The sequence below is a fragment of the Meles meles genome, chromosome 19 (genome assembly GCF_922984935.1).
Source record: "Meles meles chromosome 19, mMelMel3.1 paternal haplotype, whole genome shotgun sequence".
In the NCBI taxonomy this organism is placed as follows: Eukaryota; Metazoa; Chordata; class Mammalia; order Carnivora; family Mustelidae; genus Meles; species Meles meles.
This window is the reverse complement of record NC_060084.1, coordinates 12913366-12938595: the sequence shown is the minus strand read 5'-3', so window position 1 is coordinate 12938595 and position 25230 is coordinate 12913366. Positions and strand designations below refer to the sequence as shown.

Sequence of the window (25230 nt, the reverse complement as noted above, 5' to 3'; positions counted from 1 at the left end):
AATTATGTAGCTCTGTAAGGAGCCACTTAGGGGTTCCTTTATGCCCATGAATGTCCACTCCCCATATGAAGACGGCGGGACACCCCGGGAGATGAAGCACCCTCGCCTCGCCAGAACAGACGGGTCACGCCGGTGACTCTTCTCCGTAACCGATGAAACCCTCCGTCCCTGCTCTCTTTCCTGTTCCGCAGATTTCAGTGCTAGATCCAGCCAACAGGATTGTGAAGTTAGGAGCTGTCCTGCCGGGACAGGTAGTGAAGAAAACGGTTTCCATCATGAATAACAGCCACACCCAGCTCACATTCAGCCTGTCGGTCCTGTTCTCAGTTCCAGAACTCCAGGAACCCAAGGTTGGTGCTCAGGGCTCCTGGTGGGCCCCTCACGCGTCCCAATGGTACGGATGACTGTGCTCGCAACGCTGACCACCCCCACTTCTCGTGCACCTGCAGTGTGCCCGGCCGTTCCAAGAGCTCCCCGCGTGCTACCTCGGAGTGTCCTCCCAAAAGCAGTGTGGGGCCGGTGCTTTCTTTATTCTCACTTTACACAGAAGGACACAAAGGCTTAGAGAGTCTGCACACTTCGAAAGGGCAGCAGGTGAAAGAGAAAGGGACACGATTCAGTAGATCTGGATTCTCATGAATGTATCCTTTTTTTTTCTAAAGATTTTATTTATTTATTTGACAGAGAGAGATCACAAGTAGACAGAGAGGCAGGCAGAGAGAGAGAGGAGGAAGCAGGCTCCCCACCAAGGAGAGAGCCCGATGTGGGGCTCGATCCCAGGACTCTGGGACCATGACCTGAGCCGAAGGCAGACGCTTTAACCCTCTGAGCCACCCAGGCGCCCCATGAACGTATCTATTCTATAAAAGTCACAAAGAAAACCATTTTCCCCATAATCTCACACCCGGAAACAATCACTTGCCAATGACCGCCTTCTTGCCGTATGTCCACCCGGTGGAGAGACAGCGAAATCGAGCTCTGGTGTCTCTTCTCACAAGGGTTCTAGTCCCGTCACGAGGCTCCCATTCTCATGACCTCATCTAAACCTAATTATCCCCTAGAGGCTGAACACCACTCACATATGAATTTAGGGGGTCACCATTCAGGCCGTAGCAAGGTCATATGACATAGACAGGTCTGGTGGAGTTTCCAGTCTTCAGGGGTCACTGACCCAGAAATAGCACCCAAAAAGCCTAGAAACTGCAGAGGCCAGATGTGAGTTGGGAAAGGGCAGCTCAGAGGACAGCTGGGGGTGTTGGGAGGCCTCACGGTGGAGGGAGGCCTGCACCGAGGCTAGGGTGAGAGGCGAATGCAGGCAGACAGGTTGGGGAGAGGTGTGCTCGCAGGCAAAGCTCCGTGTGCGCGGGAGACTCTGCTTGTGGACGTCCAGGTGGGAGGCGATGCAGCAGGAGCACCACGAACCGTCTGCGGGTGGCCAGGAAAATGGGCTGGGGAGCTAACCAGAGCAAGAGAGCCGGTGGGCATCTCACCCCATGGCCATGCTGCCATCCAGAGACAGGATCAACTTGTTGCTTCCATTTCCTCATTCATCTCAGGCGACGTCCACAGTGCCACTGGCCGGGGCCCCTGACCTTTGGGCCAAGCCACTTTTGTCTCTTTCGGGGATGAGTAACCTGTACTGGCCCAGTAGCCTTGGGCTTGGCCTCCAGCCTCACAGTGTTTGCAGAAATCGCAAAGATCGCGGTCCCGGTGCAGTTTCTAGCCCATCTCACCGCAGCCACCACAGTCCACCGCTCTGCACTCCCGGGGAGCACAAGCGTCAAAGGAGCCCCGGCTTCCTTAGAGCTGACTTTCATTCATTTCTGCCAGGACAGAGCGGGAAGGGGAGACGTTACGAATTTAAACAGCAGTGCCCAGACTCTAGAACGCGTGGGTCAGGGCACTTTCGACGATGCGAGTTCCAGGCTCTCCCAAAATTCAGTCGGCCTGGGGAAGGACCTGGGAATCTGCATCTGAAACAGCACACCGGGGAGTGTGGTGCAGGGAGCACAGGGAGCCCTCCCTGGAAAGACATCAGAGCGTTGAGCATTTTCCATTTCCCCTTACCGAACTCTTTCCTCCACCGGAGAGGAGGGGTCATGTGCTGCAAGGGGTTGGAGAGAGAATTAACATTTGCGGAATGCCAATTACCTGCAGATGATCTGAATCTTCACACAGAGTAAGTCACAGAAAGCTTAAGTAACTTGCCAGAGATGACCCAGCCAGTGGGAGGGAGCAGAATGGGCTCTGACCTCTGGGCTGTTGCAGCCCTAACAGCAAGACCCAGAAACGGATGCCTCCAACGCCCCCTGCCCTCAGCAGCTGAGTCTCACTGTGCTTCTGTCCAGGTCCTCACCCTGATACCCTTCCACAACATCACTCTGAAGCACAAAGAGGTCTGTAAGCTGGAAGTCATCTTTGCCCCAAGGAAGCGCATCCCTCCCTTCTCTGAGGAGGTGTTAATAGAGTGTGTGGGGCTCCTGCGTCCCCTCTTCCTACTGAGCGGCTGCTGCCAGGCCCTGGAGATCTCCCTGGACCAGGAGCATCTCCCCTTCGGGCCAGTCGTGTATCAGACACAAGCCACGCGTCGCATCCTCATGTTGAACACGGGTGACGTGGGTGCAAGGTAGGAGAGCGGTGTGCCCACCCCGAGGCCAGCACAGCCCTGGGACACTGGCTGTGCCCTCAGTCTGGACAGGACATCTGTGTTACAAGTCTGGCCACTTGTTACTTCTTTCCCCTCCATTTCACATCCCCTCCCTTTGCTCAAGATGTGACAATGGTGGTCCCCCTTGGGTGACTGCTGCTGCCAGGAAGACGAAAATTAATGTCATCGAGAACATTTGCTTGGTGCCTGTTCTATGCCCTTTACATGGCTCCTCTTGGCTAATCCCAAGCAGTTCCATCGCTGATGCATTTTACAGATGAAACAACTGAGATTACTTTACCAAAATCATGCATTTAGCAAGGACTCACCCTGTGCAGGTGCAGTGCTGAACATTCTAGCAGATAAGCTCCCATTAATTATCCCAGGCCGCTGTAAAGTCCTCTGCTATCCCCATTCCACAGATGAAGGTGAGGCTTAAGGAGGTTAGGTGATTGACCTGAGGTCACTTAGGCAAGAAATGAGAAATATGGGATTGGAACCCGAGTATATCTATGACCATTGTCCTCTCCAGCCTCTTCCCCCAGCTAGCAGGCGCCCACCCCAGTCACTGCTCAGGCTTGCCACCATACCCATGCAGGCAGGCACTGCATACCTGCAGGGGGCGCCCTTGCCCAGACTTCAGTGAGAACAGCACCCTGAGGGGGTGGTGGGGTGGCGCCCCCCCACCCCCCCCCCTCCAGTGCTGGAAGCACAGCTCTGCCCTGCCCACCCTCTGTCTCCTGTCTGGCCCCCAGAGGGATGACTACACAGGGCCCTCAGGTCCCAGCACCACCAAGAGCAGGTGTAGCGCTCACAGGAGGGCATCGTCTCTGCCCTGCTGGATCTGACCTGCGAGACAGTGCAGGCAGGGAGTGCTGATAGCCACGGTCTCGGGGAGGCTTCAGTCCTAGCCCAATCCCTTCCTAGCCGTGTGATCTTGGGCACACACGTGTTAGTGCGTTCATGCACATGTTCCCCCACGAGACACTTGTGGACTATAAGATAATATGCGGCCCCTTCCCACCCTGCTCGGTCCGAGAGGCCGCTGAGCCGTCTTACCCAGGACCGACCCGGCTCTCGTTCCCACCTGCCCCTGCCATGCCCAGTGATGGTCCTCCTCACAGGTCCCAGGGTGTATTCAATGGGGGTAAACCTCCCAGCTAAAAAGCCCAGGCAACATCTCTTGATCTCAGCAGCATTGAAGACACCCCCAGGATACTAGTAAACTGCCTTTCTTGTCTCCTTTTGTCTTGGAAAAGGTTTAAATGGGATGTCAAAAAATTTGAGCCTCATTTCTCCATCAGCCCAGAAGAAGGCTATATCACGGCGGGCATGGAGGTTTCTTTTGAAGTGACCTATCATCCCACTGAAGTGGGCAAGGAGAGTCTCTACAAAAACTTGCCCTGCTTCATTCAGGGAGGCAATCCCCTGAGCCTGACCCTCTCTGGAGTCTGCGTGGGACCACCTGCAGTAAAAGAGGTCAGTAAATGCTGCTCACAGATGGGCCAGCAGCCGGAGGGGTCTCGGCAAGCTCTGCAATTAGAAACAAGTGACTCGTTCAAACAGTCCTCGGTGCCAACACCAGACATTCAGACCTGCTCCCCGACCCCTGCCACAGGGCTTTTGCATATTCTGTTCCCACTGCTGCAATATTCATTTTCCCTTTTCATTTAGTTCATTCCTATTCACTCTTCAGCTCTCAGCTCAAGCATCATGTTGTCAGGGAAGCTTGCATAGCTGTCTCTGGCTAGATCGACTTCTTCCAAGCTCTGTAAGGAAAGGGTACGCACCTTTCTCTCCTTCTCTCTCATGAAAAAAAAGGGGGGGGGGGGAGAATGGGGCTTAGGTTAACCCTCTGCCAGCCATGTCCACAGAAACCGGAGAGGGGACTCTGTTTCACTTACGGTAAAAACCACTTATGCTAAAAATAACACCCAGTCTTCATCTCTGTAATCCCATTATTTCAAGAGTGTTATGTAAATGGAATCATACAGGGGTGCCTGGATGGCTCAGTTGGTTAAGCATCTGCTTTCAGCTCAGATCATGATCCCAGGGTTCTGGGATCAAGTCCCACATCAGGCTCCCTGCTCAGCGGGAAGCCTGCTTCTCCCTCTCCCACTCCCCCTGCTTGTGTTCCCTCTCTCGCTGGGTCTCTCTCTTTCAAACAAATACATAAAATCTTTAAAAATAAATAAATAAATAAATGGAATCATACGGTATGCTATGAACATGTCTCTACAAGTCTTGGCAAGAACATATGCTTTCATTTTCTTGGGTAAATATCTAGGAGTCTGGGTCATAGAGCAGGCATATATTTACTTTTTTAAGAACCTACCGAACTGTTTCCCCAAGTGGTTGTGTCATTTTACATTTCTACCACCAATGGCTGACATTTCTACTTATGTCACATCTTGCCAACACTTGGTATAGTCGGTTGTTCCAACTTTAGTCATTCTAACAAATATTGGTGGTGTCTCCTTCTGTTTCTTAATTTGTAGTTCCCTGATGACGAATGATGTCGAGCATCTTTGTGGGCATTTATTTGCCTCCATATATCATCTCTGTTGAAGCATCTGTTCAAATTTTCCATCTCTTTAACTGGGTTGTTGGTTTTCTTCTCCTTGAGTTTTGAGAGTTCTTCATAGATGCAGGACACAAGTTTTACAATTAGATCTTCAATCTGTTTAGAGTTAATTTTTGTATGTAGTGCAAGATATAGATCAAAATTCTTCTCATTTTATATTTTGGGATATGGACATGGTTGTTCCAGCAGCCTTTGTTGAAAAGCGCACCCTTTCTCCGCTTGAAATACCTTTGCACTTTTTTCAGAAACCATTTGACACACAGGGGCAGGTCTATTGCTGAATTCTGTTCCTGTCTCCTAATCTATTTGACTCTCCTTACCACCACTGACACGGTGTCCCCATTGCTACATTCAGCGGTTAGTTCTCAACTGTTGACCTGTTGATAGCATTTGAAACCTTGAACAAGTCCCTTGAAGGAGGATCCTTCCAACACTTCCTCACATGGCTCCTAGGCTACCACCCTTTCCTGGGTTTCTTCCTACCTTATTAGGTGCTCCCTCTCATCTCCTCTTCTGATTTTTCTTAATGTGGGCATGTGCCAGCCAGGAATTCGTTCTTAAATGTTTCTAAAACCAATTAACTTCTTGACAATCTCATCCAGCTTCTTGGTCTTAAAAAAACAAAACAAAGCAAAGCAAAACACTGCTGTACCCTCAACTCCCAAATATGTATCTCCAGCCTAAACCTTTCTTCGAACTCCCCATTTGTAAGTTGCACTGCCTGCCTGAGGTGCCTGCTTTCTCCCAGGTGGTGAACTTCACCTGCCAGGTGCGCTCCAAGCACACGCAGACCATCATGCTTTCAAACCGTACCAACCAGACCTGGAACCTGCACCCCATCTTTGAGGGTGAGCACTGGGAGGGGCCTGAGTTCATCACCCTGGAGCCCCATCAGCAAAACAAGCCCTATGAGATCACCTACAGACCCCGCACCATGAACTTGGAGAACCGCAAACATCAGGTAGACGGAGGCTTCCCCCACCCTCGTGGGTTTCCCTGTGTGTTTGGAGGGGGAAGAGTGGTGCAAAAGAGGTAAGGGGGTGCCTGGGTGGCTCAGTGGGTTGAGCCTCTGCCTTCGGCTCAGGTCATGATCTCAGAGTCCTGGGTTCAAGGCCCACATCAGGCTCTCTGTTCTGTGGGGAGCCTGCTTCCCCCTCTCTCTCTGCCTACTTGTGATCTCTCTCTCTCTGTCAAATAAATAAATAAAATCTTAAAAAAAAAAGAGGTAAGGAGACAGAGTTTGGAGGCTCAGGAATGTTCAAATAAAAGGGGACATCTCGAACAATGTTGGAGCAATAGGGAATCATGCAGATTATTGAGTCCAAAGCCTCCCTCGGTGTCCCCATGTTTTCATGTGTAGGGGATTCTCTTAGAATGAGGGACACAGTTCTGGACAGAGTCCTGGACTAAGTAAGCATCAAGCAATTAATATTTAGCTTAACTGCACAAATACCATCATCATGGCTGTCATAAAAATAAAAAAGGAAAGAAGCTGCAATCATCCACCCTAAAAAAAGGAGGACTGTTCTCTTCTATCTTCACTATCAGCCCTCACTCAGATACAGCCATAGCTGCCATCAGCGCACCCAATGTTGCCTTCTGCTCATTTTCACTTTACATTAGATCATGAACATTTTTCTGTTTCACTAGTCTTTGTGATCATCATGTTTAATGATTGCCTAATATTTCTTTGGACGAGAGTTCTATAATTTATTTGACATTCCCCAGTTGTTGAGTATCAAAGTTATTACCAAATTTTCATCAATATTATAAATGGGGTGTGTGTGTGTGTGTGTGTGTGTGTGTGTGTGTGTGTTTGTGGCTTTTTCCTCTGAAGGGCTTTTTAAGTTCCCTGGGATAAGGTTGCCGGCTAGCTCAACTGGTAGAGCCTGAGACTCTCAAGTTCCTTGGGGTGGGGTTCCTGGTTCAAATACATATGAACATGGTTATGACTCTTGAAACATACTACCAAGCTGCTTTCTAAGAGTTATGCTTACGTGAGGGCCTCCATTAACCCTGAGTCACTACTATGCCTGAGCAGTAGCTAATAAGAGATCTTCTGTGCCTTTCTGACCATGCTTCTCCTCCTCAGGGCACCCTCTTCTTCCCCCTCCCCGATGGGACTGGCTGGCTATATGTGCTACATGGGGTTGCCGAGCTCCCCAAAGCCGTGGCCAACATCTTCCGTGAGGTACCATGTAAGACGCCCTACGTTGAACTCCTGCCAATCAACAACTGGCTTAACAAGCCCCAGAGGTGAGGGAGTGGGGCGAGGGGTCAGAGTGGAGGAGATGGAGGGAGGATGTCCACTGTTAGCCTGGCCTTTCCACTGGTCAGCGCCTCCAGAAGACATTGAGTGGCTGAAAGATTCAGAGATGCATTTCCCTAATGTGGCCAGGCACTTCCTGACCTCTAAGCTTCCAGACACCCAGGGCTATCCGTGCATAACCAATTACCTAAGTCTCCTAGACCAGGTCTTGGCATGAAATAAGTGCTCAGTAAATGTTAGCTGTTATTATTATCAAAACAAGAATCGTAGTGGTTATTATCGAGTGCTCTACCATATCACCTAAGTCACTGGCCAGAGAAGGACATCCCTTGGATCTTTAGTTGCAGTGGGAGTAGAGTAGAATACAAGGGCTAGAGAAGCTTGAGGACCAGCAGCCTGGTCCCCTTCTTTGACAGAGAAGGAGCCAAAGGCTGGGGAAAGAGGCTTCCTTGCTGAAGGCTGCCAGGTAGCATAGTGGATGGAGGCCCAGACCTAAGTGTGAATCCTGGTTCTACCAATAACGAGTCATGTTATCTGAGCATGTTTCCTCTTGGCCTCTATCTCCCCATTAGTCAGATGGAGGTGATGACATCATATGTACCTCCCCGTGTCACTAGGAACACATGTGGAGCACTGATTCAGCACCTGGCATGTAACAGGTGTCAATAAGTTGTTGTTATGGGTGTTGTTAGAGACAAAGTGAAGACCAGAACCCTGGACCCATGTGCTTGTCACAAAGTCAAGAGTAGAAATAACACCTTTCCTTCATTCCTTTGGGCAGACCGTCTCATTTTCTCTATCCTCTCTTCATGTGCTCCTATGTCCCCCACCTCCAGATTCCGGGTCATTGTGGAAATGATAAAACCAGAGAAGCCAGACCTAAGCGTCACCTTAAAAGGCCTTGATTACATTGATGTTCTGTCTGGCTCTAAGAAAGACTACAAGCTGAACTTCTTTTCCCACAAGGAGGGACTATACAGTGCAAAGGTATCTACACGTTAAAGGCATTTCCCTGGAGCCCTGGGGGTTTGCCCCTGAGGCTGATGACCCTGATGTTAGGGAGTGAAGATGTCCTCCCACTGCCAGCCTGTCCTTAGCCTATTGGGCTAACCATTTAGTGACCTGGCCAAGGCTTTCAGGATTCCCAGCCTCTTTATGATGGAGCCAGACTGCAGGGCCCTCCGTCCATCATGTGGACCCACATCATGTGGACCCACATCATGCAAGGCAGGAGAATCATGAAAATCCTTGAGCAGTAAATAAATCTGGGCCAGCAAACACCAGACCACAATAATAAGAAAAGATCCCTGTTTCTGAGTTCTGATAATGACTAGCACCATACTGAACACTCAGTACACACATCTAGTAATGTCAGAGCCAGGATTCATTCAACTCAGAGCCACCACGGGGTCTTTCATGCATCAGTCGTTTCTCCTAATTCATTCATTAGTGCAACAAGTACCTATGAGCATGTCTGCCACATACTATACTGAGTGTTGGCAACACAGCAAAAATAGGCAGAGCCTCTGTCTGCAGGGAATGCACAGTCCCGTAAAGGAGAAGGGCATTAATGGTACTGTGAATGTTTAATCACAAAATGAGATACGTGCTTTGAAGGAAAGGAGCAAATATAGAACAGTAGCTCACGGGAGAGGTTAGGGCTAAAGATAATATATGAAAATTACTCATTTATAGATAATATGTAGAAATTACTCATTTATACTATGGCTTCTAGTACATTTATGGATAGTACTAGAAGCCATGACTAAGGATGGAAAAAGCGAAGGAAAGATTTTAGAGTGAAAAAAGAAAAAAACCTAAGAATGCATCTCCTCCCTCCAGAAGAGATACTGGGAAAACCCACACAGTAGGATGTCATCCTTTCCTACAAACACTGAGGTGGGCTGCTCCTCTCAGATCACATTCACAGGCTAACAGAGTACCTTAAAACCAAGGTCCCATGAAACATCTGAAGAAAAAAAAAAACCACTATAAATAGAAATACCAGCTCAAAAAAGAGGAATCCCTAAAATAAAAGATGTATTAAAGCAAACAAGATTTTTAGTGAATATTATTAATATCCTCAAGGAGATAAAGGAAGATAATCCTACCCATACTAGAAGAACAGGTTATTGTGAACGATAATCAATTAGAGATCCGGAAAATTGAAAAACAGTATGTTTTAATAGAAAACCAAAGAGAAAGGCCGAATAGTGTAATGAACTCTGAGGAAGAGAGAACTAGTAAGTCAGAAGATAGAGCTGAGTAATAGCACAGACTTTAGCACAAAGACATGGTGAGAGTGGTAGGAAGTAAGAAGTGCTGGGGAAGGGCGGCGAGGTTGGATCCCTCAGGCATTGCTGGCAGGAGTGTAAATGGTGCAGCTGCTGCAGAAGACAGTCTGGCATTTCTTAAATGGTTAAACAAAGAGTTACCGTGTGACTCAGCAATTTCACTCGTGAGTGTATACCCAGGATAAATGAAAACATATGCCCCCACAAAAACCTGTATGTAAATGTTCATGGCACATTATTCATAAGAGCCCCAAAAAACCCACCAAGAAACAAACCAAATGTCCATCAATCCAAATGGATAAATACAATGGAATATTATTTGGCAATGAAAAGAAGTGGAAATGAAGTGCCAATACATGCAACACAAGAGAGAACGTTGAAAACATTGTGCTAGCTGAACAGAGCCAGTCACAAATGGCCACATATTGTATGATTTCATTTATATGAAATGTCCAGAATAGGCAGATCTATAGAAAGAGAAAGCAAATTAGTGGTGTCTATGGCAAGAGTGGATGAGTTAGGAGGAAATGGCGAGTGATTGGTTACGGACCCTGAGTTTCTTTTCAGGGTGATGAAAATGGTCCAGAATTGATTGTGGTGATACTTGCATCACTTTTTGACTATACTAAAAACCCCTAAATTGTACACTTTAAATTGGTGAATTATATGGTATGTGAGTCACATCTCAGTAAAGCTGTTTCAAAAAAAAAGAATGAAAGGAAATGTGAGACATAAAATATAAATCAAAGAGTTCTGATATCCACCTAATAAGAAATTCAACACCCAAAAATCAAATAATCCAGTTAAAAAATAGGCAGAAGACAAAAAGAAAAGACTTCTTTTCCAAAGAAGACATCCAGATGGCTTACAGACACATGAAAAGATGCTCAACGTCACTCATCATCAGGGAAATATAAATAAAATCATGATGAGCTACTACCTCACAACTGTCAGAATGGCTAAAATTAACAACACAGGAAAAAATGGGTGTTGGCAAGGATGTGGAGAACGGAACCCTCTTGCACTATTGGCAGTAACATCAGATTTCTCATGGTAACACTGAATACAAGAAATGGGGAGGGGCACCTGGATGGCTCAGTAAGTGTGACTCTTGATTTTGGCTCAAGTCATGATCTCAGGGTCATGAGCTTGAGTCCTGTATTGGGCTCCACACTGGACATGGAGCCTGTGAGCCTGCTTAAGATTTTCTCTCTCCCTCTCCCTCTGCCCCACCCCCATCTCATGTGCATCTGTGCATGCTCACTCTCGTTATTCCAAAAAAGAAAAGGGGGGGACAATGGAGTAAGCTATTCATATAACTTAGAGTGATGTTCAATCTAGAACTTTTTCCAAACAAAACTATTATGAGGACAAAATAAAGACATTTTTAAAGCTGCAATGACTCAAAGTAACCCACTCATATTCATATATATATATATATATATATATATATATATAATCCTTGTTTGAAATAAGTACTATAAAATTAAAAGTTTTTAATTAGCAAAATTTTAAAAATAAGTAAGTGAATTCAAGAGGAAAACATAAGGATACAATGAACAAAGAATCAAAATTCAATTGATGGGTAATTTCAAATAATTGTTGAAAAGAAATCTGAAATAAACATTTCATATGGCCCCAATATAGGAAATAGCCAGGGGAAGAATAAAATAAGACAATGAAAAATATTTTCTCATTCATTGGGAAACAAATAGGGAAATGAAAGATGTTCTTTCATTCATTGGAAGGGTAGGGAAAGAGTAAAGACAGTCATAAACTATAGATGTAAACAGAAAGATATAAGTAAATTTATGTTTTAAAGCATTAAGTGAAAATGATGGTGAACCCAGATCACAGAGTCTCTTTACAATAATATATATTAAAATTAACAAAAGTTCTTTAAAAATCAAAAGCACTTCTTCTGACTATAATGTAGTAACTACTCTTCCCACCATAAATGATCATAAAACTGGACAAAATATCTGAGGCAAGTCTTCTCAGGCATTGACAACAGGCAGCACAATACTGCAATCCATCAAAGAGAAGAAAAGCTAATGAGATGAATCTCCATAATTGTCCTGGCTCACTGCCAAGGGACAATTTCCTGACTGCAGTGCAGGGAGCTGGAGTCTAAGCAAGCACAGCTGCCCCCATTGAACTGAAAATGCAGAAATCAGAGTTTGGTGCGGTTGAAATAGCTGTTCTCTACAGGGTGGGAGAGGAGTGGAGGGAGCAATGCATGGAGTGGCAGGGTCTGGGGGTGGGGAGAGGAGGGAGACCGAAGTCTGTGTGGAAGCCCCCCTCAAAGTCTTTGGCTGAGAGTTGTCCTGCACATGCACAAGATGAGACTATATGGGATTCATCAGAGAACAGCTTCCAAAAGAGTTGATAAAGGAACAAAGATGCATTAATCGGTGCTGGGGAACTTTGGAGGTTTAGCTCAGCCAGAGTGAAGAGGTTGCATGAACATCTCACCAACATCCTAAGAATCCAGTTGAAATATCAGAGAGGCCAAAAGAAGGACCGTACCCTTGGGATAAATCCTTTTAGACCCTTAAAAATCCTAAAACTAAGCACCTACAAGATCAGGGAGGACAAAATTTGGAGATTGAATCCCACCAAGTTGGAAGGTCTTGAGAAACACCTTGAGCTTTCCATACATCTGCTCTAACAAAAGCTACACAACTTTAAGGTGATAGGTCAATAAGTCAATGACTGAACTGCCTCCTAGAATAAAATCAACACTCTTACAAGGAAGATAACAGAATCCAGAATCTCTACAATGATGACCAGCAACATCCAGTGCACCAGCAGAAATGACTAGACTTGTGATGAAGCAGGGAAATGTGACTCATAGTCAAGAAAAATGCAGTCAATGAAAATGAACTCCAAGATGGGTGAGATACTGGATTTAGCAAACAAAGACCTCAGAGCTATTATAAACATGTTTAGAACTAAAAGAAAATATTTTAAATAATTAAATATGGACAGGTAAGGAATCTCAGCAGAGAAATGGAAACTATAAAAAAAGAACCAAATGGATATTCTAGAATTGAAAACTACAATAAACCAAAAAGAAAGTTCCACTGGATGTGCTTAATAGCAGATTGAATGAAAAAGATAAAAGATTTGCCATTTGCAACAATGTGGATGAAACTAGAGGGTATTATGCTTAGCGAAGTAAGTCAGTTGGAGAAAGACAACTATCATATGATCTCCCTGATATGAGGAAGTGGAGATGCAATGTGGGGGGGGAGGGTAGGAAAAGAATAAATGAAACAAGATGGGATCGGGAGGGAGACAAACCATAAAAGACTCTTAATCTCGCAGAACAAACTGAGCAATGCTGGGGGGAGGGGGGTCAGGAGAGGGTAGTGGGGTTATGGACATTGGGGGGTTGTATGCTGTGGTGGGTGCTGTGAAGTGTGTAAACCTGGTGATTCACAACCTGTACCCCTGGGGCTAAAAATACATTATATGCTTATTTAAAAATTTAAAAATTAAAAGAAAAGATAAAAGATTGAATAAAAGGAACCAGCACCTTGGGAACCTGTGAGAAAATATATAATTTTCTAATACATGAGTAAGGAGAAGAGAGTGAGATAAGGGCAGGACCATGAGAGATTGTGGACTCTAAGAAACAAACTGAGGGTTTTGGAGGGGAGGGGATGGGTGAGCCCAGTGATGGGTGTTAAGGAGAGCAGGGATTGCATGGAGCACTGGGTGTTATACGCAAACAATGAATCATGGAATGCACTACATCAAACACTAATGATGTATTGTATCGTGACTACCATACCACACACAAAAAAGAAAGAAAACTACTTGAAAAAAATTTGTGAAACTTCCCTGCTATGATTTTAAAAATAGATATATTTACAGATCCAAGAAACTTGGCAAACCACAAGCAGGGAAAATATAAAGAAAACCATGCTATATGAGAAAACCATGTCTGTGCACATCATAGTAAAACTGCTGAGAACCAAAGATAAAGAGAAAAGCATAAAACAACCAGATATTTAAAAATCTGTTACAGGGGTGCCTGGGTGGCTCCATGGGTTAAAGCCTCTGCCTTTGGCTCCGGTCATGATCCCATGGTTCTGGGATTGAGCCCCGCATCGGGGCTTAGCAGGGAGCCTGCTTCCTCCTCTCTCTGCCTGCCTCCCTGCCTACTTGTGATCTCTGTCTCTCAAATTAATAAACAATCTTTTTTAAAAAATATGTTACATATGGGAGACAATAACAAAAATGACCACTGACTTCTTCTTCAGATATAATGGAAGCCATCTGCAAAATGCTGAATGCTATCAACCAAAAATTCTCCATTCACTGAAAATATCCTTTAAAATGGGGATCTTTTCAGATAAAAGGACACGAGGGAATTCATTGCCAGCAGACTTCCACCACTGGACAGCACACTAATAAGGACTCTTCAGTCTGAGGGAAAATGATACCAATAGAAATCTGGATCTACTGGCACGAGAAGCTTGTGTCTGTCACAGGGGTGAGGGGACAATGTTCTGCTGTCGCAAGGATGGGCTCTGGCGTCACGTCAACCTTGTTCAGATCCTGGATCTGACACTTCTCTCCGCGTGGGACCTTGGCAGGATACTTAACCTTACCGAACTTGAGTTTCCTCGGGAAAAAAACAACTGTGACAAAACAAAACAAAAACAAAAGAAAGGAGGGAAACAGCAAGGGGAGTAATAATGCTGCCTACAAGTTGTGTACATTAAACAAGTACTTCTAGTGCCTGGCACACAGGAATCGTTCACTAAATGTTAGATGCTGTCATTACCGCTATGGGTATTTCTGTGGGTTCCAGCAGCAACTGGCAGAGGAGTGAAGCCCTCTTGAGGTCTTGCTTGTTTTCCGGGGCCAGCTAGTGGTCCCCCCAGGACACCTTCACCTTCAGCACTAGACAGTGCTGCTCTGGCCTCTTCTGAGCAAAGCCGGGCTGTTCCATCAGCTCTCACCTGGGAGGAGCCAGAGCAGAACCCTGCAGGAGAAAGGCTGGCTGGTGGGGGTGCAGACCATGTAGGAGTGCGGGTGTCAGCCCAGGACCTGCTTCATGTCCCCAGGCCACGCTAGCAGGGAGAAAGAGCTCCTTGAGGCAGCAGGAGCCCCTCCACTAACCACCCCCCTGCCCTGATTCCTCCCCCTCTCCCAGGTGATCTTCCGAAATGAAATGACCAGTGAGTTCTTACACTACCTGGTGAGTTTCAGGGTCATCCCTTCAGGCGTCATCAAAACCATCGAGATGACGAGCCCTGTCCGGCAGAGCACGTCAGCCTCCATCAAGGTGGAAAACCCCCTGCCCTATTTGGTGACCTTCTCCACGGAATGCAGGGTGCCTGACATCAGCCTGCCCTCCCAGTTTGTGGTGCCTGCCAACTCCGAGGTACGGTGCCTGCCAGCATCCAGGGCCCCCCTGATACCTGTGACGGGTGCCCTGCCTCTGAGGGGTTGCATCCTTGAGGTTGGGCCCGCCCTGACAGTGGTTGGGAAGGCAGAGGACGGTCCCTCAGTCTCACTCCTGACCTCTCTTTCCCCCTTCTGCCCAAGACCTCACATAAACACGGGCATATGAGCTCTTTGGTTCACACGTGTAAACGGGATTTACTAGCTACGAAGACCCGCCTCTGTCATATGCTTCTCTGTTTTGTTCAAATTGCAACTATTTTCGGTTTTTGCTAATTACAAAGGTAACATAGAGTATGTGTCGTGAAAGGGAAAGCAAGGGACATCACGTTATGGAGTGACCAGCATGTGCACTGTTCATACGCCCGCTTGCTCATGCGCAGACCCCTGCAGGAGGGAGGCACAGAAAGCCTGCGCCCGGCTGGGAACACACGGCCTGGAATTCTGAGCGCGTGTGGCAAGGAACTTCCTTTTGACTCTTTTAAATCTATGGCTCCAAACTCTAACTGTACAGATTCCTTCAAAATTCCTTCTATTTCTCCAACTGGAGCTTCGTCCCTGGGCCCACTCCATTCTTCCTTCCCCTACAGAACCCAAAATCTGTTTTGTTCTTTAGAGAGTCGCCATGCCCTTCATTTTGTCTTTATATTTTTCATCATGAATTATACAAACCTATGCAGGAATGTATAACGCACATATATACTTAATATATATGTGTAACATATACATATATATAAAATACACTAAAACATGTTTACTTAACTACAAAAGAAATATCTGTAGAACCAATACCCAGTCCATGATGTAAAAAATTGCCACCACCCAGAAACCTCTATCTCCACTCACAGTACTGTCCCTCGCTCCGAAAACTTACCACTGACCTCATTTTATAATAATTTCTTGCTTTTAAGGCGTATGGCTTAGATTTTCTGTTTTTGAACTTTATACAAAAGAAATCATACTATAAACACTCTTTAACATTTTATGTCTTTTGCTGTTAAGTCTTATGTCGTGACGGCCATCACGTTGATGCACACAGCTGAGGTTCTTTCATTCCCATCGCTGTAGAATATTCCATCACATGACCATATCACAATTTAGATAGCCATTCTACTGCGGCCAGACACGTGTGTTGGTTTTAGCACTTGGCTATCATTAAAAATGCTGCCGGGGACCTCACCACACAAGTGCCTTCCTGATGTACACAGCGTGTGTCTGTCCACAGTGTGCGCCTAGCAGGAGAATCACAGGGTGGTAGGGAGTGCAGGCTTGTAACTGCCAATCAGGAGATAACCTCCAGTCAGTAATGAGATTTGACCAACTTTTGGCACTGTCACATTTTTAAAGGCTTACCAATCTGATAAAACTTGGGATAAACTAATAGCGCCTCATGACCTTAATTTACCTTTTTACAAGCGGATTGACCTCAGTTGGGTAACAGCCTGTGTGGGAGATCTGCCTGCTTGCTCATGAGTGAGAATGGACCAGTTTTCCTTTCTTGTCCTCTTGTCCAATTTGAGCATCCATTCTGCGAGTGACAGAAGATAGTGATAGCGATTTCCCTGCTGTCTTGATTCCGTGCAAGAATTCATGAGAGATTGAAGTTATGTGTTCTTCGAACTCACGGATGAAGCCACTGAGCCCTGGTGACTTCTTTTGGGGAAGAATGTCTGCTCCTGACTTGGTTCCTCTCCTGAGTTATTCAACTATTTAAATTTTCTGGTCCTTCCTGAATCAGTAACAAGAGCATGCTATTTGATCCGTATATTCAAAATATTGACACAACATTGTTAATATCCTCTTTCCACCTCTTCTACATGATGTTCTTTTCTCATTTCTAATCTCGGTTATTGTGCCTTCTATTTCTTGATCTGTTTTGTTAGAGGTTCCTTGGTCTTTTTTTTTTTAAGATTTTATTTATTTGTCAGAGAGAGAGCAAGAGTGAGAGAGTGAGCGAGCACAAGCAGGGGGAGCAGCAGGCAGAGCGAGAAGCAGGCTTCCTGCTGAGAAGGGACCCCCCCCGATGCGGGACTCGATCCTGGGACCCTGGGATCATGACCTGAGCCGAAGGCAGACGCTTAACCGACTGAGCCACCCAGGCGCCCTGAGGTTCCTCAGTCTTATATCTAATATTCAAAAGGCATCTTTTGGCTTTATTAGTACTCATTATCTGTATTGTGTGTTTGTTTTTTAAGTTGCTTGATTTCTGCTTTTAATCATTTCCTTCTTTCTGCTTCTTGTGTTACTGGTGCTTTATCTAATTTCCAAGCTCGATGCTTGGTGCATTTACTTCTAGTCCTCTTTATTTTCTCATACACACGTTTAGGCCACAAGCCCCCTCCTAAGTGCTGCTGTAGCTGCAGTGTACAAATTTTTATATGCAAAAGTTTTTATCATTAAGTCCAAAAATGTTCTAACTTTCATGATTATGAATACTTCTTTTTTGACTCATGGGTCATTAGAAGTGTTTCTTCATTTCCAAATGTGGGGATTTTTCTACATGTTGTTTTTCAAATTATTTTGTGGTCAGGGAATATCTTCCACATTGTTTCAGTCCTCTAGAATTTGTTTAGACTTGCCTTATGGCTAAATAGATTATCTTTTTTTTTTAAAAAAAAACAAAACCTCCATATATTTTTTAGAAGTATGTGTTTGCCATTTTGATGTTAATTCTCTGATATTTTGGTCTACTTGTTTGGTCACTCTTAAGAGAGTATGTTAAAGTCACCACTGTGATGGGGATTTGTCCATTTGTCCTTGTAGTCCTTTTTTGTTGTTGTTGTCCTTGTAGTTCTGCCATGTTTTTGCTCTATATAATTTGAAGCTACATTACTAAATTAAAACCGTACCAACCTTCTGATAATGTTATATTAAGACTTGATCATCTCTTATATTCCTGTTCTTCCAGCATAACTTGGCCATTCTTGGCCCTTTGCTTTTCCATATAACTCAGCTTGGGGCGCCTGGGTGGCTCAGTGTGTTAAGCCTCTGCCTTTGACTCAGGTCATGATCCCAGGTCTGGGGTCAAGCCCCGCATCTGGCTCTCTGCTCAGCAGGGAGTCTGCTTCCCCGCCCCCTCTCTGCCTGTCTCTCTGCCTACTTGTGATCTCTGTCTGTCAAATAAATAAATAGAATCTTTTTAAAAAATCAGCTTGTCAAATTCCTCCAAAAACATTAAATAACCTGTTAGGATTTTTATTGCATTATTTTTAGAATGTTAGCTACCTCTAATGATCTACCTCTAATGGTCCATAACGTTACCCTAAAAATTAGCAACTTAAAACTGCAAGTGCTTATTACTACACCATTTCTGAGGCTCAGGAATCCAACAGCAGCAGCTTAGCTGGGTGGTTTGGGTTGAGGATCCTTCATAAGTTTGGAGCTAATTGTCACCTAAAAGGCTTGACTGGGGCTGGGTAACCTGCTTCTAGAATCACTCATGTGGTTGTTGGAAAGGCCTCCATTCCTTACTGGCTGTTGGCTCAAGGCTTCAGTTCCTCACCATGTACACTTCTCCTCAGAGCTGCTTTCAACATGACAGCTTGCTTCCCCCAGAGCGAGGGACCTAAGAGAAGCTGAGAGAGCAAAGGAGAAGAGCATCCCCAAGACAGAAGCCACTTCTCCTCTTAATCTCAGAAGGCACTTTGTATATGCCATCTCTCTGCCATGTACTGGGGGTCACACGGACCAGCCCTGGTCCAACATGGGAGAGGATGACTCAAGAGTGTGAGTGGCAAGAGGTAGGGCTCACTGGGCACAATCCCAGAGGATATCTGTCACAAAGTATTCCAGTCTTTATGCTCTCAAGACTTCCAATCCATGAGCACATCTCTATTTATTTAAGTCCTCTTATTTAATTTCTCTCAATTAATTTTTTTTTTAGTTTTCTATGTACAAGCCTTATTCATCTTTCATTAGATTTATTTCGAGGCTTTATTTATCTTGATACTGTTGTAAAACCTTTTTAAAATTTTGTTTTCTATTGTTTCAAGTATGTAACAATATCCATGATTTTTGTGTATTGACTTTGCCTTTATTTTTTGGCTTTTTACGTTTTTGTTTTAATTCCAATTAGTTAACACACAGCATTATATTAGTTCCAGGTGTCCGATATAGGGATTCCACACGTCCATACGTGACCTGGTGCTCGTCACCAGAGTGCTCTCCTTCATCCCCACCACCTCTTTCTCCCATCACCCTATCCACCTCCCCTCTCGTAACCTTCAGTTTGTTCTCTATAATTAAGAATCTCTTTCTTGATTTGTCTCTCTCTTTTTTCCTTTCCTCATTTGTTTTGTTTCTTAAATTCCACCTATGCATGAAATCATATGGCATTTGTCTTTCTTTGAGGTATTTTGCTTATCGTTATACTCTCTAGATCCATCCATGTCATTGGAAATGGTAAGATTCCATTCTTTTTGATACCTGAGTAATATTCCATTGGTGGTTATATATACCACCTCTTCTTTATCTATCCATCAATCAGTGGACACTTGGGCAGCTTCGATATCTTGGCTATTGTAAATCCTTCTGCAATAAACATCAGGGTGAACATATCCCTTTGAATTAGTGTTTTTGTATTCTTTGGGTAAATACCCGGTAGTGCAATTGCTGGATCTCAGAGTAGGTCTATTTTTAACTTTTTGTATACTGGCTTTGTAACCAATCACCTTAAATAATTCACTTATCAATAATAATCATTTCAATTACAGATTTTTAAGTTTTCTACATGTACAATCCTGTCATCTGTATGTAAATACAATTTTGTTTCTTCCATTATAAACTTCTTCCTTTAATTTCCTTTTCATGCCTTATAGGGCTATCCAGAGCGTGCAGAACAATGTTGACTAGAAAGGCAATAAACAGCATCTTTGCCTTTCCCAATCTTGAAAGGCAATCTTTCAAAGTTTCACCATTTATTGTGCTTATTTTGGATTTCTTATAGATACCCTTTGTCAAATTAAGGATGTTCCCCCCTTCCTAATTTTCTAAGAACTTTTTTAAGAACTCCATAAATGGATGTAGAGTTTTATCAAATGCCTTTACTGTATTGAGATGGTTGACTCTTCTCTTTGTTCTCTTTTTAATCTGTCAGTGTGGCACCTGACAGGTTTTTCTAATGTTAAACCAATTTTTCATTCATGGAATAAACCCGTCTTTGTCACAGAACATTATCTTCTTTATATATTGCTGGATTCAGTTAGGTAACGTTTTTATTGGGCACTTTGTATACGCCCCCCCGAGGGGGACGGGGAATGGCATCCACTTTTCTTTTCTCCTATTAGCCTTGTCGGGTTTTGGTGTCAAAATCCTGCTATCTGAATTGGGTTCCCTCTTTTTCTCTTCTTTGGGTGAATTTGTGGAATGCTTAGATTGTCTAATAGAACTTACAAGTAAATCTTTATAATCCTGGAATTTTGTTAAGGGCAATCTCTTTTACTATTGCTTAAATCTCTTTAATGGTGACAAAAATACCTATAGGTTTTCTTTATCTACCTGAGTCTGGATTTGTAAGTTACATCTTTCATGCATTTGTCCATTCTCATCTAATTTTTTAAATTGTGCTAAAATCATCTGAATTTGTATCCTATATTCTTTTCCGTTCAACAGCTACAACAAGTTTAATGATACCCTCTTTTTATTCTATTTGTCAATGAGAAGAACTAGTTCTTTTTTTAAAAAGAAACAATACCACCTCAGAATAAATACAAGATATTAACTACACAAAAGTATATGGAAGAGAAAATCAAAGTCCCCAAACCCCATTTCCTTCAGTCTAAGATAACTACTGGTAACAATCTGATACACATCCTTGCTGTCTCTTTTCTATACCTGCATAGACATATTCTTCTCCACAAAAATAGGCACGTGCTTTATATACATTTATGGAACGTCCTTCCTTTTACTTACAGTATCAACACCACCACCTTTCATGGCAATGTTTATAGCTCTGCCTCTTGCTTTCTGATGACTACATACTGTTCCATCAATGTGGATAAACTATGACTCATTCAGCCAAGTTCTTACTGCTAACTCATTTGAGTTGTTTCCCTTATTTTGTTATATAAGCCATACTCTTTGGTCCTGGTTTTGTTTTGCCATGGGTGATAGTAGAAGGAGGAAGAGAAAATCTTGCCCAAAAGAAGGTAGAACCCAGGAAGCTGTCCTGAGATTGGCTAAGAGCAAAGAAGGTGCTGCTGACCTTCAGCTCTCCTGCTGGCAACACTCACTGCCATTACCATACGTGTGTGCTCTCAAGAGATGATCTAATACCTGTTAGATGCAAAGAAATTCCAGGTATATAAATACTCCTAGGGTATTTCTAGGGAAAGCTAGAAAGGATACAGAGGAGAAAAAGGGCTATTTGGACAGAGATTCCCTGGGCTCGAGATCAGTGTGAGCATTTGCTGTGAAGCACCATTTCTCCCACCAACCTACTCTGAGGTCCCTGGGTGGGAAGGTATGCGTTGGACTTGGCCTTACAGGAGCCTCTGTCTTCTCTTGCAGGGCACATTCACATTTGAATTCCAGCCCCTCAGAGCTGGAGAAACCTTTGGGAGACTAACACTGCACAACAGTGATTTGGGCTACTACCTGTATGAGCTCAGCCTGAAGGCCACCCCAGCACTGCCTGAAAAGCCCATCCACTTCCAGGCCATTCTTGGCAGTGGTCAGAGCATCTTTGCCAAGTTCATCAATTACACCCGGCAGAAGACCGAATACTACTGCAGGGTGAGCAGCCACTGTCCCACCCTCTGCCCTCCCCTGGCCAGAAGTCTGAGCTTAAAAATAATAGGAGGAGGATACAGGGGGTGCAGAGGAAGTCAGCAGGTTCATCTAGCCTGGAAACTCCCAGCTAGAAACAAACACTATCAGGCCTGGGTTCTTCCTTACAGACTCTACCTTAACAAGCTAGGGTGGGGTGGGGTGTGGGAGTTGTGCTTCCCACAGCATGACAGTGGTCACGAGAAGAGACAGTAGTGCTTAGTGGTCATGAGTATAGGCTGTGAAATCGAACAGCCTTGGATTTGAACCCTGGCTTCACCACTAACTCCTCAAATACTTTACTAAAGTTCTCTAAACTCTTCTAGAAATGGTACTAATACCCCAACCTCCCAGGATTGCTCTGAGGCTTTTAAAAGATGCGTATAAAACTGTCTCCGTAGAGCCTGGCTCATAGTAAACGCTTATATATGTTACCTATTACGTAAGTTGGAATCCAGTTTTAACTACTGAAACAGAAACCCAAAGTAACAACAAAGTAAAAGTTATTCTTCTCTGAGATAACAGTGTGAACATGAGCAGTTTAGGCTGGAATGGCAGTTCCATGACATCAGGCATCCAGACTTTGGTCCTGATGCTCTTCCCTGTTGAGAGTTGTTTGGTCCACAGGGACCAAGACGGCTTACCATGATGTCTGCATTCCAGCCAGTCCCAGGGGGATGGCAGGGAGCTATATATATCCCTTCCACTCACATCCCCTTGAACAAAACAGCATAAGACCATACCTGGCAACAAGGGGAGCTAGGAGGCACACCTTGTGCCCTGGGTTCCATGGCTACGGTCAGGAGGCATGGGCTCTTGGTCCATCATACCAGTCAGGAGAAGCTAGGTTATGCTGTAGTAATAAACAGCCCCAATATCTCAGTGGCTTAAAACCACAAAGGTTTGTCCCTCATTTGTGTTATCTATCCAGTGAGGGTCAGCGGGGGCTCTGCCCATCACAGCCATTTGGGGATCCAGGCTGAAGGACCACTGCCAGCTCAGATGTCACCAGTCATAGTACCAGAGGACTGAAAAGATCCTAAGGGGACCTGAGCACTGGCATTCGAGTACCCTGGAGTGGAAGTGACCCCTTTCACTTCTGCTCAAAACTAACTGACAAGAACATCCATGAGGATCCAGAGTGTTCCACCTGTCATGGGTGTGAGAGAAAAGAAGAACAAGATGGGGGCGGGGAGTAGCCCCAGAAGAGGCCACACTGCCGTAACCCAGCTTGGTGTCTCTGGGCAAGTCACTTAACCTCTCTTAGCCTTGGTTTCCTTGTAGTAAAATAGGTATAATAACTAGTATTACCTATTCTTCAAGGGACTTATAAGGGCACAACTTTTTTTTTTAAGGTTTTATTTATTTATTTGACAGAGAGAGAGACCACAAGTAGGCAGAGAGGCAGACAGAGAGAGGGAAGCAGGCCTCCTGCTGAGCAGAGAGCCCAATTCGGGGCTTGATCCCAGGACCCTGAGATCATGACCTGAGCCGAAGGCAGAGGCTTTAACCCACTGAGCCACCCAGGCACCCAAGGGCACAACTTTTAATGACCTACCCAGCCTCGCACAAACATAGGTTACTTGATGTCTGAGAGCAGGTGGGCAGGGAGCAGGGGGTGGGCCCAAGCCGCCCGTGTGTCCTTTGGGCTCCTGTGCGAACCAAGCTCATTTCTTCCTCTTTCAGACTGACTGTCAAGACTTCCACACGGAAAAGATCATTATCGCAGCCCCAGGGGCTCAAGGAGGCACCGAAGTCAGTGTGGAAGTCTATTTTGAGCCCAGCCACCTGGGCGAGACCAAGGGCATCCTGACGCTGTCATCGATTATAGGCGGGGAGTATATCATCCCCCTCTTCGGAGTGGCTCTGCTCCCGAAGCCCCAGGGTCCCTTCCTGATCCGAGCCGGGTACAACATAGTCATCCCCTTCAAGAACATTTTCTATCATACGGTCACCTTCTCCTTCATCGTGGAGAACCCAGCCTTCTCTGTTCGTGCCGTAGACTCCGTGCGGCCCAAGAAGATCAACAATATCACCGTCTCCTTTGAAGGAAACCCATCGGGCAGCAAAACACCCATCACCAGCAAGCTGATTGTGTCTTGTCCTCCCAGTGAAGGCAATGAAGCAGGGGTTAAATGGGTTTATTACCTGAAGGGGATCACCCCTTAGTGGTAACTGAGGTCAGCTGCATCAGTGGAAAGTCATCTCCCCAGCCTTCAAATGTATGTATTATTCAACCCTGGCAAAGAATAGAGAATTCTACAGCTACTGTTTAATCTCCTCCTTCAAATATAAGGGCACTTATTTCCATATTATATGCTCCCCAAATATATACCTGAAATATATACAGACACATTTCATATTACACAGGGTAACTACAAAAAGGGGGGCGAAGCTATATTGTACTTTTTAAGGGCAAGTCCCTGAATTTGGTTTCTAGTCATATCCTCAACACTCAAGGAATAATCTCCATTTTTAACAAGATGACACAGATGTCACACGCATGACCTCTTATCAGATAGCACTTAGCGCATGACATTAGACCCCCACAGTGCCTTTTGAAAATCCTTAATAGCTTCAAAAGCCCTTACACATGACTCTATTTTGATAGGATATTTTATTCTGCTTTCACATAAAAGCCAAATAAGACACTATTTTCAAAATGACAACAGATGACACCTGCCCATTATTGTAGGGCCGGGGGCCAGGGAAGCTCCCTCCATCTCGGAATCCCATATCTGTTCCCCACAGAAAGTTCTTGCTGAAGGCCAGGTCCTGGAGAAATGCAGAGCCCACAGTCCCCCACTCCCAAGCCCAGCCCTGTGCCTAGCCGTCCGCCTGTAACAAGTAGTCAACGATTCCCTGCCCGCCTGCACGTCTGAATTGGCCAATTCTGCTCCAGACTTCCAGCCCATGTTCTGATTTAATTGGTCTGGGGAGCAATGAGGGCTCCCCATTCCAAAGAAACTTTGGAAGTTTCTCTTCCAAACTTGTAGAGTGGCATAGAGAACCTGTGCTATAGATCTTACGCCCACCTGGCCATTAATGCTGCAATGGAGTCAGGAATCTACTTCCAAGGGAGGACCGCACCGCAGTCTGCTAATGGTTAAACTGAAGCCATCTTGTATGTGCCGGGTGAGGTCTAAGACAGCGCCTTTCCTAAGAAGGATAGCCCTGGGGAAGCTCCACCTCCAAGTGGATGTGGGACATCTGCCTTAGCCCAACCTCTGGCCCTGGGTCCTGGAACATG

The 25230-nt window shown here is 45.1% G+C and overlaps 1 protein-coding gene across 1 annotated transcript in view; it reads left to right on the top strand.

Annotated features, from left to right (window-relative positions):
- The window catches only part of HYDIN (HYDIN axonemal central pair apparatus protein), a 301936-nt gene extending 277379 nt beyond the window's left edge, over positions 1–24557 (top strand). Inside the window, exons 77-85 of the mRNA XM_045986716.1 lie at positions 192–350; positions 2349–2626; positions 3907–4126; positions 5980–6192; positions 7324–7487; positions 8337–8487; positions 14965–15195; positions 21723–21947; positions 23667–24557. Of these exons, the coding sequence (XP_045842672.1) occupies positions 192–350; positions 2349–2626; positions 3907–4126; positions 5980–6192; positions 7324–7487; positions 8337–8487; positions 14965–15195; positions 21723–21947; positions 23667–24149 (2124 nt within the window). The 3' untranslated portion in view covers positions 24150–24557. The remainder of the gene's footprint in view (positions 1–191; positions 351–2348; positions 2627–3906; positions 4127–5979; positions 6193–7323; positions 7488–8336; positions 8488–14964; positions 15196–21722; positions 21948–23666) is intronic.
- The last annotated feature ends 673 nt before the right edge of the window (positions 24558–25230 follow it).